This window comes from Ranitomeya imitator, chromosome 6 (assembly GCF_032444005.1).
Source record: "Ranitomeya imitator isolate aRanImi1 chromosome 6, aRanImi1.pri, whole genome shotgun sequence".
Taxonomy (NCBI): domain Eukaryota; kingdom Metazoa; phylum Chordata; class Amphibia; order Anura; family Dendrobatidae; genus Ranitomeya; species Ranitomeya imitator.
The window spans coordinates 340141906-340158738 of record NC_091287.1 but is presented as its reverse complement, the minus strand read 5'-3'; the positions used below and the strand labels follow the sequence as shown (position 1 = coordinate 340158738).

Genomic DNA, 16833 nt, shown 5'->3' with positions numbered 1-16833 from the left:
TGGTTTTGAGCACCTTGAGGGGTGCAGTTTTTAGAATGGTGTCACACTTGGCTATTTTCTATCATATAGACCCCTCAAAATGACATCAAATGAGATGTGGTCCCTAAAAAAAAATGGTGTTGTAAAAATGACAAATTGCTGGTCAACTTTTAACCCTTATAACTCCCTAACAAAAAAAAATTTTGGTTCCAAAATTGTGCTGATGTAAAGTAGACATGTGGGAAATGTTACTTATTAAGTATTTTGCGTGACATATCTCTGTGATTTAAGGGCATAAAAATTTAAAGTTGGAAAATTGCGAAATTTTCTAAATTTTCGCCAAATTTCCGTTTTTTTCACAAATAAACGCAAGTTATATCGAATAAATGTTACTACTAAAATGAAGTACAATATGTCACGAGAAAACAATGTCAGAATCGCCAAGATCCGTTGAAGCATTCCAGAGTTATAACCTCATAAAGGGACAGTGGTCAGAATTGTAAAAATTGTCCCGGTCATTAACGTGCAAACCACCCTCGGGGCTTAAGGGGTTAACTAGCTGGTTCCTTCCTGCCCCATATATTGTCGGCTTTCTAGTCCAAGAGAGGAATCTTATCAGGACAGGAACCCAACTATAAGGTACGCATTGACATTGCAGTTGGGCTCATTTGCCAATCTATGTGCCAAGTACCTTCTTTTTACTTTAAATCTGCCTATAGCAATATTGCATTTTCAATTTTTCAAAATGTACATAAAGTAGCACTTAACCAGTGTTCTATGGCAGTACTGCAGTTCCAATTTTCTAGATGTACCATTCTAAACAATCCAGAGTGCAGCTTTATTTCTTAGAATTGTAAACAGTTAAGCAAGTTGAAGATGACAATCTCTAAATGGGCTAAAGTTAAAAGGTGACGTTTCCTTTGCATTTTAGGCAAAAAAAATATATAACTATATTTAAAAAAAGTAATGTGGGCCAACGCAAAAGTTTGGGCACCCTTGGAGATTTATGTATGCAGATAACTTTTACCAAGGTTTCAGACCTTACTTAGTCAGTTAGGGTTATGGCTTGTTCACCATCATTGTAAGGATAGGCCAGGTGATGCAAATTTCCCAGCCTCCTCTAATTTTGTGCCAAAGAACAGCAGCCATGGGTTCTTCTAAGCAGCTGCCTAGTACTCAGAAAATGAAGTTGGTGGAGACCCACAAAGCAAGAGAATGCTATAAGAAGGTAGCAAAGCATTTTCAAGTTGCCCTTTTCTCAGTTAAAAATGTAAGTTAAAGGGAACCTGTCACCCCCAAAATCGATGATGAGGTAAGCTCACCGTTATCAGGGGCTTATATACAGCATTCAATGCTACCTGAAAGAGGAGAAAAAGACGTTAGATTATACACACCCAGGGCTGGTCCCGCTGCGGTGGGCGTCTCAGGTCCGGTACAGCGCCTCCCATCTTCATTCCATGAGGTCCTCTTCTGGTCTTTACGCCGCGGCTCCGGCACAGGCGTACTTTGTCTGCCCTGTTGAGGGCAGAGCAAAGTACTGCAGTGCGCAGGCGCCAGAAAGGTCAGAGAGGCCCTGCACACTGCAGTACTTTGCTCTGACCTCAACAGGGCAGACAAAGTACGCCTGCGCCGGAGCCGCGGCGTGAAGACCAGAAGAGGACGTCATGGAATGAAGATAGGAGGCGCCGCAGCGGACCTGAGACGCCCATTTGACCGGACGGCAGCAGGACCGCCCCTGGGTGAGTATAATCTAACCTCTTTTTCTCCTCTTTCAGGTAACATCGGGGGCTTATTCTGTAATGCTGTAGATAAGCCACTGATGACGGTGAGCTTACCTCACCATCGATTTTGGGGGTAACAGGTTCCCTTTAAGAAATGGCAGTTAAAGGGAACCTGTCACCTGAATTTGGCGGACCGGTTTTCGGTCATATGGGCGGAGTTTTCAGGTGTTTGATTCACCCTTTCCTTACCCGCTGGCTGCATGCTGGCCGCAATATTGGATTGAAGTTCATTCTCTGTCCTCCGTAGTACACGCCTGCGCAAGGCAAGATTTTTGAAACAAGTTATGTGGACCGATGAAGTTAAAGGGAACCTGTCACCTGAATTTGGCGGGACTGGTTTTGGGTCATATGGGCGGAGTTTTTGGGTGTCTGATTCACCCTTTCCTTACCCGATGGCTGCATGCTGGCCGAAATATTGGATTGAAGTTCATTCTCTGTCCTCCGTAGTACACTCCTGCGCAAGGCAAGATTGCGTGTACTGCGGAGGACAGAGAATGAACTTCAATCCAATATTGCAGCCAGCATGCAGCCAGCGGGTAAGGAAAGGGTGAATCAAAAACCCAAAAACTCCGCCCCTATGACCCAAAACCAGTCCCGCCAAATTCAGGTGAGGTTCCCTTAAAAAAAGAACACATTGACCACAATATCTAATGGTGTGTAAGGAGAAAAAAAATGGTACGGAATTTCAGGAAAAGAACATCTCGACAACATGAAGCATGGGGGTAGATCAATCATGCTTTAGGGTTGTGTTGCAATCAATTGCACGGGGAACATTTCATGGGCAAGAATGGATTGAATGAAAGTTCAACAAATTCTTGATTCAAACATAATTATACCATCTGTAAAGCTGAAGTTGAAAAGATGACAGTTTCTACAAATGGATAATGATCCTAGACACGTCAAAATTCCTCAAAAGGCACAAGCTGAATGTTTTACAATGACCCTCACAGTCCCTTGATCTAAAGATCATTGAAAATTTATGGCTAGACTTCAAAATGGCAGCGCATGCAAGACAACCCAGGAATGTCACAGAACTGGAAGAATTTTCCTAGGAAGAATGGATGAAAATCCCTCAAACAAGAATTGATATACTCTTGGCTGGCTACAAAAAGCCTTTACATGCTGTGATACTTTGATAAAGGGGGTGCTAAGTAACTATGCAGGGCACCCAAACTTTCGCATCAGCCCATTTTTCTTTTTGTAATTTTTAAAATTTAAAAGATGAAAATATATTTATTTGTTTTGCCTAAAATACAACAGAAATGTGTCATTTTTAATTTTTGGACTTTTAGAGATCATTTCATTTAATTGCTTAACTGTTCATAATAGTAATTTTAACCAGGGCCCAAATTTTTACATACCACTGTATTTAACCTGCAGATAAGGGTTAATCTACAGGTTAATAGTATTTTAATGCTGGGCATCCGCCGCACTGAAATCCCAGGCAAAGGGCGGAAATAACGTTTATTCCCTCTGGCTTTCAGTTATAGAGGTTTGGCTTCAGTACATGGAGGGCGGCGGCTGTAGACACAACCCGGCAATGACTGACAGCTGGCTCAGTACTAATGCACTGCTGAACCGGCTGTCAGAGGCCGAGGATGGTTACTGCAGTCGCTCACCATGTACTTAGCGGTGAATGAAGATGTGCCAGCTGCACCTTTACAACAAAGCTTCCAGGAGGAATAAAATCCATATCTTGCCAATAGGCTATTAGCGTGGCTTGTGCACGGCTTTAAAATGCTATTAACTCCATATCTGCAAGTTACCAAGTTTTTGACATGACCGATTCCCTATAAAGGGCTATCAACACAGAATGACTGTTCAAACCTAGTACAGGCGTTCAGTGCACCCTTTGCGTGGCCAAACCGTTGATTGGTAACCCTGGCTTCATAGAAGATAGATGGAAGACAAGTATTTGTGAAGGTGTACTGAACTGTTTGGTCACGCCAAGGGTGCACCAAGCACCTGAACTAGGTTTGAACAGTCATTCTTTGCCAACACTGACCCATTAAAGTGTAACCATCATTATGCAGTAAACGTGCACAGAGCAGTTAATGTGCTCAATAGAAAATATATGGGTCCAAACACGATCTCACAGTGGGGTTAGAACTGGTGATGAGCCAGTATACTCGTTACTTGGGTTTACTTGAGCATGCTCGGGTGGTCTCTGAGTATTTTGCCGTGCTCTGAGATTTAGCTCCTTGATTTGTGGCTGCTAGACAGGCTGAATACATGTGGGAATTCCCTAACAAACAGGCAACCCCCACATGTACTCAGGTTGGCTAGCAGTCGCAAATCATGGAGCTGCGGCAACGAAAACTAAATCTCCGAGCACTAACAAACACTTGGAGACCACCCGAAAATGCTCGGGGAAACCAGAGTAATGAGTATACTCGCTCATCACTAGTTAGAACCCAATGACTTAAAGTGGAGCCCGCACACAGCTCTGTGCAGGCACTACATACAAGAGGTGCACATCAGGCTGGCGTTTTGTGCGATCAATGAGGTCTTTGTACTTGGATCCCCATTGATCAACAGCTATTTGACATTTACACTTCTAACAGGTTTCTCCCATATTTATAAATGGATATTGTCAAATAATGCTTGCAATTTTGCAATATACTGATTATTAAAATTTTTCTGCCTTTGAGACAGACATTTTTAATTTTGCTTACTGCTTGTTGCCTTGGAGACAGACCACACCTGCTTTACAGCAGAACATACGCAGCGCTTACAAGCTCTTTTATATTGAGCAATTAAGCACTATTTTGAAGCTGACCGCGATCGTGGGAACATGCTGCTGCCTCCTAATTCTGGCCAACTCTGGCGCAGCGCGTACTAGCTACATTGCAGCAGTGGTTGGTCTCTAAACAAAAGAAAAGCGTTAATATGACAAACTGTGGGCAGCAGGTATCAGCTGTACAATGACAGCCATGTATGTCTGACTCAAACAGTGCGTTTAGAGAAGAACCATACTACTGCTAGCCGCTGGGGACCGAGCCGCACTGTGCACTAGCCGTACAGGCAGGTCTCCGATGTCCTCTCCCTGCCTGACCTATATGCTCATGTGGGCAGAGCTTTGTCAGTCACTGTCAGCGGGTGCGGAGAAGACGCCGGATCCCTGACAGTTACTAAAAGTAGTTTTTCTCTGGCACGCCGCAGCATTTCACACCTGGCTCAGATCATACAGCCAGTGGCTAATACAGCTGCCCACAGCCGATATCACCTGTCAGGTTCCCATTAAAGACTTCCCCCTTTCATTTCCAGACCACAATTTAAAAGCTGGACAACAGTCAGAAAGCCTAATGGTCATCATCAGATTTCACCACGACACATCAGGTCCCACACTTAGGCACATGTAAGGGTTTTACTAAGGAACAATGAAGGAGTTGGCCTATGGTATAGTTCGTACCATCATCAAATCAGCAGTGGGAAGACAAGTAGCCCATAGACAATTATTGTACAGGAACCCTCTGTTGCTGGTGACTACCCCCTGAGGAAGCTGCAGCGAAACCAAAACAGTGTGGGCGGTGACATCGCGAATGTGTCATTCACATAAGATACAATGACATCACTACCGTGCTGGTGTGACACCATGGCTGTGTTTGTCAGGTTATACTATATTCACGTTTTTGTTTCCCCATTTTCATGTTCCATTTGGGAATCAGAAAAACGGAAATTAAACGTTCAACTGCAGAACCCATTTCTGTCAATTATGGGGGTTTTTTTTGTTTGTTTTTTTATTTTAACAACCGTATGCAATTTTTGCTCCCATTCATGTTTGGTGATCTGTGGCACTAATTCTTATAAATACTGATCTGTCTGAAGAAGGTGTAGTCACGCTACCGTATGCCCAAATAGAAGGAATTTTTTATTTTTTCATCCAGCTGTGATTTTTTTCTGATCTGGGAGCACAGCCCCGTGTATGATTATTATTCTTTTACAATTCTGAGCCCTTTTTTTAAATGCTTTTTTTACCTCCTAAAACCGTCATCAGTTTGTATCTGTTCTGTCCGCTATAAATGTAGATCTGCACTACGTTTCTGTTTTTTCTGTCCGGAAAGAAAAAGCAGGTGGCAGACAAAATGGAAACGTCCACTGTTTTTCCAATAATGTCTATGGGAAACATCATAACGGACGGTCATCTGTTTAACGGATCCGTTGCACATGCTCAGAGACCCCGCTAGGAAAAACGGACCAGTTCTCAACGGAACAAATATACCGGATTACTCACCGGTAATGCTCTTTTATAGAGCCCACGACAGCACCCACGAGAGAGGGGATCCGCCCCTAGGAACAGGAAACCTACAGAGAGATAAAAGGGGCGGCCCCCCTCGCTCCTCAGTTGTTTTACAGAGAATAGGAGGAACCGCCGCCAGGTTTTAGTTAACAGGTTCGGGTATATACATTATATACATATTTACAACCTCATACTACATCTTTCTAATATTTACACCTCACCAAAAAAGCACCACGTGCAACTATACAAAGAAAAGGGAGGGATGTGAATGGGTGCTGTCGTGGGCTCTATAAAAGAGCATTACCGGTGAGTAATCCGGTATTTTCCATTCGCCACGACAGCACCCACGAGAGAATTTCAGAGACTATAAATTGGGTGGGTTAACTGAGTCAAGAACCGAAACCCCAAAGGTAAGATCAGAAGTCGCGGATAGGTCCAATCTATAGTGCCTATAGAAGGTGCCCGGTGAAGCCCAAGTTGCGGCCTTACATATAAGTTCTATTGGCACGTTCGCCCTTTCTGCCCAGGAAGTTGATACGGCCCTTGTGGAATGAGCCCCCACATGCATTGGAGGATCTCTTCCTTTGGTTCTGTAAGCCAAGGTTATAGCTTCTCTGATCCAACGAGATAATGTTCCCTTCGTGACTCTGGATCCTTTGGTTCTACCCTGAAAAGACACAAACAGGGCCCTACTCTTCCTCCAGTCCCTAGTTCTCTCTAAATAGGCTAGAATAGTCCTCTTTACGTCTAGGGTATGAAGTCTTACTTCCTCTGGAGATGAGTGGTCCTTATAAAAAGTAGGTAATACGATCTCCTGGGATCTATGAAAACTAGTGGCCACCTTAGGTAGGTAACATGGATCTGTTTTCAAAACTATTCTATCAGGTGTTATAGATAAGTATGGAGGATCGATTGACAACGCCTGCAGATCACTCACTCTTCTAGCTGACACCAAAGCTACCAACAATATTGCTTTTAATGAAATGTTCTTTAATGAGGCTGCATGAATAGGCTCAAACGGGCTTTGTGTCAATGCATCTAGAACCAAAGATAGATCCCACTGGGGCACCTGTGGGATATTTATTGGTTTTGATCGTTCACATGCAGATATAAAACGGGATATCCATCTATCACCTGCGATATCATAACTGAAGAGGGCTCCTAACGCTGAGACCTGAACTTTCAAAGCATTAACTGAAAGTCCCAATTCTAGTCCTTTTTGCAAAAACTCCAGTATTGAAAATATAGGCACCTCTGAAGAAATTATTGTAGTGTGAAACTGAAGAAATTTTTTCCAGACTCTAACATAAATTTTGGTGGTAGAAGGCTTTCTACTCTTCATAAGGGTATCTATTAATCCACTAGAAAACCCTCTCCTGCTTAGTAATTGCCTCTCAAATTCCAGGCAGTTAAGTTCATGCCCTTCACCTGAGGATGGAAAAACGGACCTTGAGACAGCATGTTGTCGGCCAGAGGCAGAATCCACGGATCTGTCACCGACATGGCTCTGAGCCATGAAAACCATGGCCTCTTGGGCCAAAAGGGGGCTATTAGCAGAACTCTTGCCCCTTCCTCTCTTATCTTCCTTATCACCATGGGCAATAGATTCCATGGTGGAAATGCGTATGCCAGGTCGAATGTCCATGGTACCTGAAGGGCATCTAATATGTCTGGATTGTCCAGCCTGCACAGGGAGGCAAACATCCTGACCTGTCGATTGGATCTTGTTGAGAACAAGTCTATTTGAGGTATGCCCCATCGAGTTGTTATCATTCTGAAAATCTTCCTGTTGAGCATCCATTCCCCCTGATGAAGAGTATGACGACTGAGAAAATCGGCCTGAAAGTTGTCTACCCCTCTTATGTGTACCGCTGACAAGGACAACAGATGACCTTCGGCTAGCCTTATGATGTCTGACGCCACCTCCATAAGAGTGTCTGACCGTGTACCTCCTTGACGGTTTAGATAGGCCACCGCAGAGGTGTTGTCGGAGAGGACCCTTGTGTGAGAGCCTCGCAGCTGAGGAAGAAAGTGGAGCAGGGAATAATATACAGCTCTCAATTCTTTTACATTAGAAGAATTACTATACTCCGATCTGGACCAGAGACCCTGGACCATCTGATCCCGAAAATGTGCTCCCCAACCATCAGGACTAGCATCTGTGGTAACTATATTTGAAGGAGTGATTACCCACAGGACTCCTTTTGACAGATTTCCCCAATCTAACCACCAAGTGAGGGAGTGTACCACTTCTGACGGAAGAAAAACTATCTGATCTAGACATCCTTGATTTTCAATACTCTCTTGTAATATAAATCTTTGCAGCTGCCTGGTATAAAACTGTGCCCACTCAACTGCAGGAATACAAGAAGTTAAAGACCCCAGTAATGACATGGCACTTCTCAAAGTCATACTACGCCTATTGATTGCTAAGTTCACTTTATCAACTATGGAGGTCTTTTTACTATCTGGCAGGCAACATATTTGCTCAACTGAATCTAAAAGGAGGCCAAGGAACTTCTGACATGTAACAGGCCGGAGTCTGGATTTCTCCCAATTAATAATCCAACCAAGAGATTGCAATGAAAAGGCTACCTCTTCCAATCTCTGTTCACATTGTAGGGAGTTCCTTCCTACTATTAGTAGATCATCTAGATACGGGATGACTAGTGTGTCTTTTAACCGCAAAAAGGACATTACTTCCAACAACAATTTCGTGAACACCCTCGGAGCCATAGATAGGCCAAAGGGCATTGCCCTGTACTGCAGATGACAAACCTGACCATCTATTACAACTGCTACTCTAAGAAACTGCTGGTGTAACTGGTGTATAGGCAGATGGTAGTAAGCATCCTTAAGATCCAGTACCACCATGTAACAGTTGGGAAATAAATTTTTAATGGCTGACCGAATGGACTCCATTTTAAAGGCTTTAGGTCTTATGAAGGTGTTTAACTTCCTCAAATTAAATATAGTCCTAAAGGACCCATCAGGCTTAGTTATTAGAAATAAGGGAGAATAAAAGCCCTTTCCTATTTCAGATGGTGGAACTTTTATTAATACTTGTTTGGACAAAAGAGATTTGATTTCAGTTTCCAGCGCTTCTTGCTGCAGCCTGGATTTTAGGGAGGTAAGAAGAAAAGAATCCGGAGGTATTCGGATGAGGTCTAAGGTGAGACCTGACGAAATTAAATTTAAGGCCCATGTATTGGCCGTTATCTCTTTCCACTGTCCAACAAATTGCAGCAATCTCCCGCCCACCGGTGGAATAGGGTTCATGGAACTTATCCGCTGGTTTGAAGGGGCGCTTGTTGAACAAATTGCCCTTCTGCCTGAACTCCCTGTTACTCCAGCGGTCTTTAAAGCCTCCTTTCCTTCCAAATGGTGGCTTCCTGAACGCCCTTCTGTAGGAAGGAATAAAGGGATTAGGAAACCCCTTCTTCCTTTCGCCCGCCTTAGTGAGAATGTCATCCAGGACAGCTCCAAAGAGGTACTCACCCTGGCAGGGAATGGCACACAACTTAGCTCTGGATTGGGCGTCTCCCTTCCAGTTCTTTAGCCACAATGCTCGACGGGCCGTATTTGAGAGATTAGCTGATCTCGCTGCCAGGCGGAGAGAGTCTATTGAGGCACCAGATATAAATGCCGCAGCCCCCTTGATCAATGGAATGGAGGCTCGCAACTTCTCCCTGGACACGCCACTTCTGATGTTCTGATCTAGCTGCTCTAGCCAGACCAACATGGATCTACTAGTACATGTAGCGGAGATTGCAGGTTTAAATGCAGTCACACAGGCTTCCCATGATTTTTTGAGAAGCGCATCAGATTTTCTGTCCATTGGGTCGGACAAAGAACCCGCATCTTCTACCGGTAAAGCGGAACGGCGAGCGGTAGATGCTACAGCCGCATCAACCTTCGGTACCTTAGTCCAGGTGGCCAAGTCCTCGTCATCAAAGGGGTAGCGTCTCTTACAGGACACCGGCACAAACCCCTTTTGACCCTTACCCCATTCTTTTTTGACCAGGTCCTTTATAGCCTGGTTCACTGGAAACACCTGGCCCTTTAGCTGAGAAAGACCCGCGAACATCACCTCCTGCTGAGTTTGAGGCTCTTTTAACTCAGAAACCCCCATAGTACTCCTTACGGATTTAACTAAGTTATTTATGCCGTCAGTAGGAAAGCAGACATAGTCCTCTTCATCTGATGACCCTGATAACTGAGAGACATCTGACTCGACCTCCCCACTCTCTGCCGAGGTGTCAGCTTTAGGCGAGGATGCTCTGCTAACTCTCCTCTCCATATTTACAGACGGACTGCCTCGTAAACTCTGAAGCTCCTCCCGAATCATAAGACGTATCTCATTCATTTTAATGGACTCTTCCTGCCGCAGGGTGTTATCTATACAAGCTTGGCACAATTTTTTGCTATAAGCATCAGGTAAGGGCTCAGTACATATTGCACACTGCACGTGCTTGGTCTTTTCAGTCCTCTTCCCCGGGTCTCGGCTCTTTTGTTCGGCCTGGGGTGTGCCACGGGACGACCTCCTCCCTGACTTGTCAGTGGAGTCGCTCACTTTTCCACTTCTTTTCCTGACATTCTCACTGGGTACAATTAACTCCTCCATAGGGCGCTCAGAAATCTCCTCATGGGACGACATGCCGTCTCCTTCCAAACGCACTTCCTGTGCCGTGTGTAGTTCAGGAGGGGGGAGGATCGCTCCTAATATTCAATATGGCGGCGCCCCCGGAAGCGAAAGCGCGACCCCGGAGTTCAGGGAGCGCCGCACTGCGCACGTGCCGGCGTCCCCGCAGCTTGCCGGCCGCTTCCTCATTAAGCGCCGACCTGTCAGGTTACACTGCCCTCGGAGCCTCAGGAGCGCCGCTGCACCGCGCATGCGCCGGCGTTCCCACCGTCCCGGAAGTGACACTGTGCCCTCAGCCCTGGGAGCGCCACCGCACTGCGCATGTGCTGGCGTCCCTGATACTTGCCGGCCGCTTTCACACCATCAAGGGAATGGAGAAGCGTCGCCGATTTGCCAGGCAGCACCCGAATCAGAGGCTTACCTGAGGTACTTTCCTTGGTCACCATCTACAACGATGCCCCAGCAGGGACATTGTTGCTCTATGCTGTAGCAGATGAGGGGGGAACCAGCAGGAACCCCCGACTCTGCCATCCGTCCTGGAGCCCCTGTCTCTCAGCAGAGACGGACAGGCGGCATTCAGGCGGACTCTCCTCTTCTGTACTCCATAGAGTCTTCTCTGTGGGTTCCCTTCTAGGAACAGGAAACCAACTGAGGAGCGAGGGGGGGCCGCCCCTTTTATCTCTCTGTAGGTTTCCTGTTCCTAGGGGCGGATCCCCTCTCTCGTGGGTGCTGTCGTGGCGAATGGAAAACATGTTTTTTTTACGCCCATTTTTTTTTCTCTACCAAATCGGTCACCAAACACACATGATCATAGCCGGAGCCTTTCTATTTTAACAGTTCTGTTAGACTTGCGGCCGCTCTTCGTCTTGTGGCCCAAATTCACATCGTCCCACACACACACACACACACACACACACACACACACACACGTGTGAATCCGGACTTATTTCATGTTAGAAGAATGGGGTACAGGCAAAACGGGGCTCACAGCGTACAGAGGAGAAGATGACAGCCCCCGGACACGGCCCCCACGGAGAATTGCATCAGTTCTGCTCACAGGGTGGATCTCATTTGTCCCAAACCGCGAGCGTCTCCATTGTACCCACTCAATCTCGTAACGTACGTTATTCACTCCCAGGAAATCCCACGGAAATCTTCTGACATCTGTAATTGTGCAGATTCCGACGTGCGGACCTCCATGTTTTACAATGGGGTCATCCACTCCGGAGATTTTGGCTCCTTTCAAATCAATAGGTTTTTAGTCACAACTGCAGTAAGTCCAAAATCAGTGCTGGGACCCCAAATAAATGGAGGGGCTGCTACATTCTTACAATATTACCAGGGCGACCCCAGAGAATAAGGGTGGAAACAAAACACCATTTTCGGATAACGCTGCACTGGAATTTGGCGCTTTTACCCCGTTCCATACTGTGAGCTGGGGGGATATGCACCCTGACAATGACAGATAGAGGGGAGACTCTAAGTATGGGACCCCCTCATATACCTATCAATATATACATGGGAGGGGGTCACAGATTCAAAGTATCATTACCACCTGCTCCACCGAACAGTCAGGGGTCTCCTCACCCCCACAATCCCAATTGAGGCTGCAGTTTTGCTCCTTTCTGCCCCCAAATAAAGTCCATTCCCCCCTGTCAGAACATCTCCCCGAGCCCCTCAGACAGACAGGTCTCCGTGCAGCCACGCCCACCCCATTAACCCCTGTGCTACCGAGAGGCCGCTGTCACCTGCAGAGCAGGAAAGGGTTACTCGCCAGGCTGCACGGAGGCGGCAGGTGGGCATCTTACCCTGCAATTCCTTGGGCACCTCGGAGCTCTCTTCTGTCATTTTCCCCTCTTGTGCGCGCTGTACCAGGCAGTGAGGTCCACACGATTCGGCAGCACAACGTCCACAACAACCTCAGTCCGACCCCGGGCGAAGCAGAGTGCTAGTGCCCATGCCCCCCGCGGCTGCCCTCCATGCCCACAGATCCAGGTTACTCCGACCCAACAGGAAATAACCGTATCCCGGCTGAGAAATCCCTTGCACTGACTACTAGGGGGAGAGGCTTAAAGAGACAGGAGAGGGGGTGGGGTGTGCATGGAGATAGGAGGAGGGGAGGCAGATAACAGCAGCTCTCTGTCTTTCCCTCCAGCTTTCCATGTCTCAGCCATTCACCTCCCCAGCCGCCTCCTCCTGCACTGGCAGCCATGGCCAGGCTCAGGAAGCACATAACATGGCACCGCGGCAAGGGCACAGGGTAACCCTGGCTCTGAGCACGGGCCACCCATGGCAGTAAGCAGCACCCTAGGGCACAGCCTCACAGTCACACACAGGGTAACCCTGGCTCAGAGCACGGGCCACCCACAGCAGGAAGCAGCACCCTAGGGCACAGCCTCACACACACAGGGTAACCCTGGCTCTGAGCATGGGCCACCCACAGCAGGAAGCAGCACCCTAGGGCACAGCCTCACACACACAGGGTAACCCTGACTCAGAGCATGGGCCACCCACAGCAGGAAGCAGCACCCTAGGGCACAGCCTCACACACACAGGGTAACCCTGGCTCTGAGCATGGGCCAGCCACAGCAGGAAGCAGCACCCTAGGGCACAGCCTCACACACACAGGGTAATCCTGGATCAGAGCATGGGCCACCCACAGCAGGAAGCAGCACCCTAGGGCACAGCCTCACAGTCACACACAGGGTAACACTGGCTCAGAGCACGGGCCACCCACAGCAGGAAGCAACACCCTAGGGCACAGCCTCACACACAGGGTAACCCTGGCTCAGAGCACGGGCCACCCACAGCAGGAAGCAGCACCCTAGGGCACAGCCTCACACAGGGTAACCCTGGCTCAGAGCAGGGGCCACCCACAGCAGGATGAAGCACCCTAGTGCATAGCCTAACACAGGGTAACCCTGGCTAAGAGCAGGGGCCACTGGCAGCAGGATGCAGCACCCTAGGGCTCAGCCTCACACAAGGTAACCCTGGTTCAGAGCAGGGTCCACCCACAGCAGTATACAGCACCCTAGGACACAGGATAACCCTGTCTCACAGCAGGGGGGCCACCCATGGTAGTATGCAGCAACCTAGGGCACAGCCTCACTCAGAGTAACCCTGGCTCAGAGTAGGGGCCACCCATGGCAGTATGCAGCACCCTAGGGCACAGCCTCACACAGGGTAACCCTGGCTTAAAGCAGGGGCCACCCATGGCAGTATGCAGCACCCTAGGGCACAGCCCCACACAGGGTAACCCTGGCTCAGAGTAGGGGCCACCCCTGGCAGTATGCATCACCCTAGGGCACAGCCTCACACAGGGTAACCCTGGCTCAAAGCAGGGTCCGCCCATGGCAGTATGCAGCACCATAGGACACAGGGTAACCCTGGCTCACAGCAGGGGGCCACCCGTGGCAGTATGCAGCACCCTAGGGCCCAGCCTCACACAGGGTAACCCTGGCTCAGGGCAGGGTCCACCCATGGCAGTATGCAGCACCCTAGGGCACCAGCTTCATATTCACAAGAAATGTTGTTTTAGCAGGTTAGAAAATAGAGATAATTTATTTATATACCCCATTATAGTGTCCGAGAATATACTGTAACAGTAATGTAATTACTGGCACCCAATTGGGCATCATGATCTCACACTACTTTTGGAAATACATGGACCTGGCTCTCATAAAACTCCTCCTGAGTAGTTATGTGGCATCATAGTTAGCAAAGTGGCACTTTGTACTGATGGAAATGTGTTGTTTTAAAAGGGTTAAGTGATCAATGGGTAATAAAGGGGTTTTTCAGCACTTTTCAGAATTTGGCAGATTGAAGGGAAAGTAACAAAACAAATATTCCCACTAAATCTCCAGCTCCTGTGCCACCTCCCCTGTGGGCTCCGCCAGGAATGGAATTGATAACTCCCCAAACTTCAGTCACCTGACTGCTAAGGGCCACTGATTGGCTGCCAGGTGAGATAACTGATGGCCCGGACATCATCACATGCCCTATGTACTACTCTCTGATCCCAAAAGACAATCCGTGGTCATGTGACTGATGGATAGGATGTCATCACATCCGATCTCAACAGCACTGTAGTGGCGGGGTATTCAGCTGTTAAGTGATAATTATTTTTTTATTTTACAATCTATTTTTTTTTTTCTTTACATATGTAAAGTCCTGGAAAACATCCTTAATTATTGACATCTAAGGCCAATATAAGAAAAAGTGACAGTGTCCCCATTGTACCAGATTCACATTATGTTTGGGTGACATATTTGTGGTTCCACTGTGTCTTCTACGTGAAGCCCAGAAAAATGGGATTCAGACAGAACTGATGAAGCCATTCATAATAACGAGGTAGACAAAGTCACTCTCTGTGTGGCCTCCATTTTGTCCGTTTTTTTCAGGCTGGCACAAAAGTGATCGACAACGCTTTTATGCCCATTTCAAAAAGGCACGTACTGCTGAAATAGAAGTCACACATAGGACAAGTTGACTCCATCTGCCTCAGTCTAGTGAATGGTTCCATTAGAAGTTGTGTCTGAGTACCATTTTTTAGGGCTCATAGAAGCCCCAAAGGAACCACAAATGTGCAGCCAAATTATAATGTGAAGTTGGTGCAAGTGGTGAGACCGTACCTGTTTTCTATTTTTCAATAAGTAACTGGCATTTTTAAAGGGAACCTGTCAGTGAATTCATGCTGCCCAAACCATGAATTAGAGCCTGGCTGTACGATTGCAGAGCTTTCCAGAGATAACATACGGTAGGTTTAAAATCTGTGTTACAGTGAATCTATTAGCATCAACCTTCCTAAACCATCCATATGGACATGTAGGTTTCGAAACTTGAATAAAATTATCTTGTGATAACTTCGATCTGATGTCTGATTTGAGAGAAATCCACATTTCTCTAAATATGAGCTATAGATTCTTTGAGACGGACCGAGATCTCACCAAGAATCTGCCTCCAGAGCTTATTTTAATTGAAAAGGGGCATTGCCAGTGTGAGACCTATAGTGACAAACAGCTCCCACTTCTGATCTACATGTCTCATACTGGTTAAACCCCCTTTTAAGTTTTTACAACCAATGACGGACATAGTATGCCATGAGCCGGTGTCAGTTCCCGCATTATGACTTGCTATGTCCATCATACATTTTGGTGCCGACAGCTGTGCTGCATGGGAAGAGGTGCAGGGACTAGGTCACTTGAGGGAGGTATTCTGCTCTTCTAGCACTTATGGGCTCTGTGTATGGCGTCCACAAACTATTCTAGGAAAATCTGCCTGCCAGTAGGTAAACAGCGCTCCATCCCTCTCGAGTCTTGCAATATGGCTAAGCAATACTGAATAGCTAGATATGGGGTATTTCTACAGTCAACAGAAATTGTGGAACAAATTTTGGTGCCATTTTCACCCATTTCCCTGTGTGAAAATGTAAATCTAGGGCAAAAACAATATTTTTGTGGTAAAAATTTTATTATTTTTTAGTCACTGTCCAATGGTACAGATGTGCTCAAAAGTTTTTGCTTTCTTGGCCTTTTTTCAGAGAATATGAATGATAACACCAAAACTTTTTCTCCACTCATGGTCAGTCACAAGGAGTGAACTGCTGCTGGAGTTTTTGCTTTAAAGGGACTCTGTCACCTGAATTTGGAGGGAACAATTTTCAGCCATAGGGGCGGGGTTTTTGGGTGTTTGATTCACCCTTTCCTTACCCGCTGGCTGCATGCTGGCTGCAATATTGGATTGAAGTTCATTCTCTGTCCTCCATAGTACACGCATGCGCAAGGCAAGATTGCCTTGTGCAGGCATGTACTACGGAGGACAGAGAATGAACTTCAATCCAATATTGCAGCCAGCATGCAGCCAGCGGGTAAGGAAAGGGTGAATTAAACACCCGAAAACCCCGCCCCTATGGCTGAAGATTGTTCCCCCAAATTCAGGTGACAGAGTCCCTTTAAGAGCCATCACACACAGAGGTATCCAGGACATGGGCTACAAGTGTCGCATTCCATTCATGATGGTTTGAGGAGCCATGTCATCTGCTGGTATAGGTCCGCTGTGTTTTATCAAGACCAAAGTCAGCGCAGCCATCTGCCAGGAAATTTTAGAGCACTTCATTTTTCCCTCTGCCGACAAGCTTTTTGGAGATGGAAATTTCATTCTCCACGCTGCCAAAAGTACCAATACCTGGCTTA

The 16833-nt window shown here is 46.8% G+C and overlaps 1 protein-coding gene across 2 annotated transcripts in view; it reads right to left on the bottom strand.

Annotated features, from left to right (window-relative positions):
- Positions 1-12692, bottom strand: part of CARMIL1 (capping protein regulator and myosin 1 linker 1) — a 376826-nt gene extending 364134 nt beyond the window's left edge. For both annotated transcript variants that reach the window (XM_069730895.1, XM_069730896.1), the window contains exon 1: positions 12451-12692. In XM_069730895.1, coding sequence (XP_069586996.1) covers positions 12451-12490 — 40 coding nt within the window. In that variant the 5' untranslated portion in view covers positions 12491-12692. The remainder of the gene's footprint in view (positions 1-12450) is intronic.
- Between the last annotated feature and the right edge of the window lie 4141 nt (positions 12693-16833).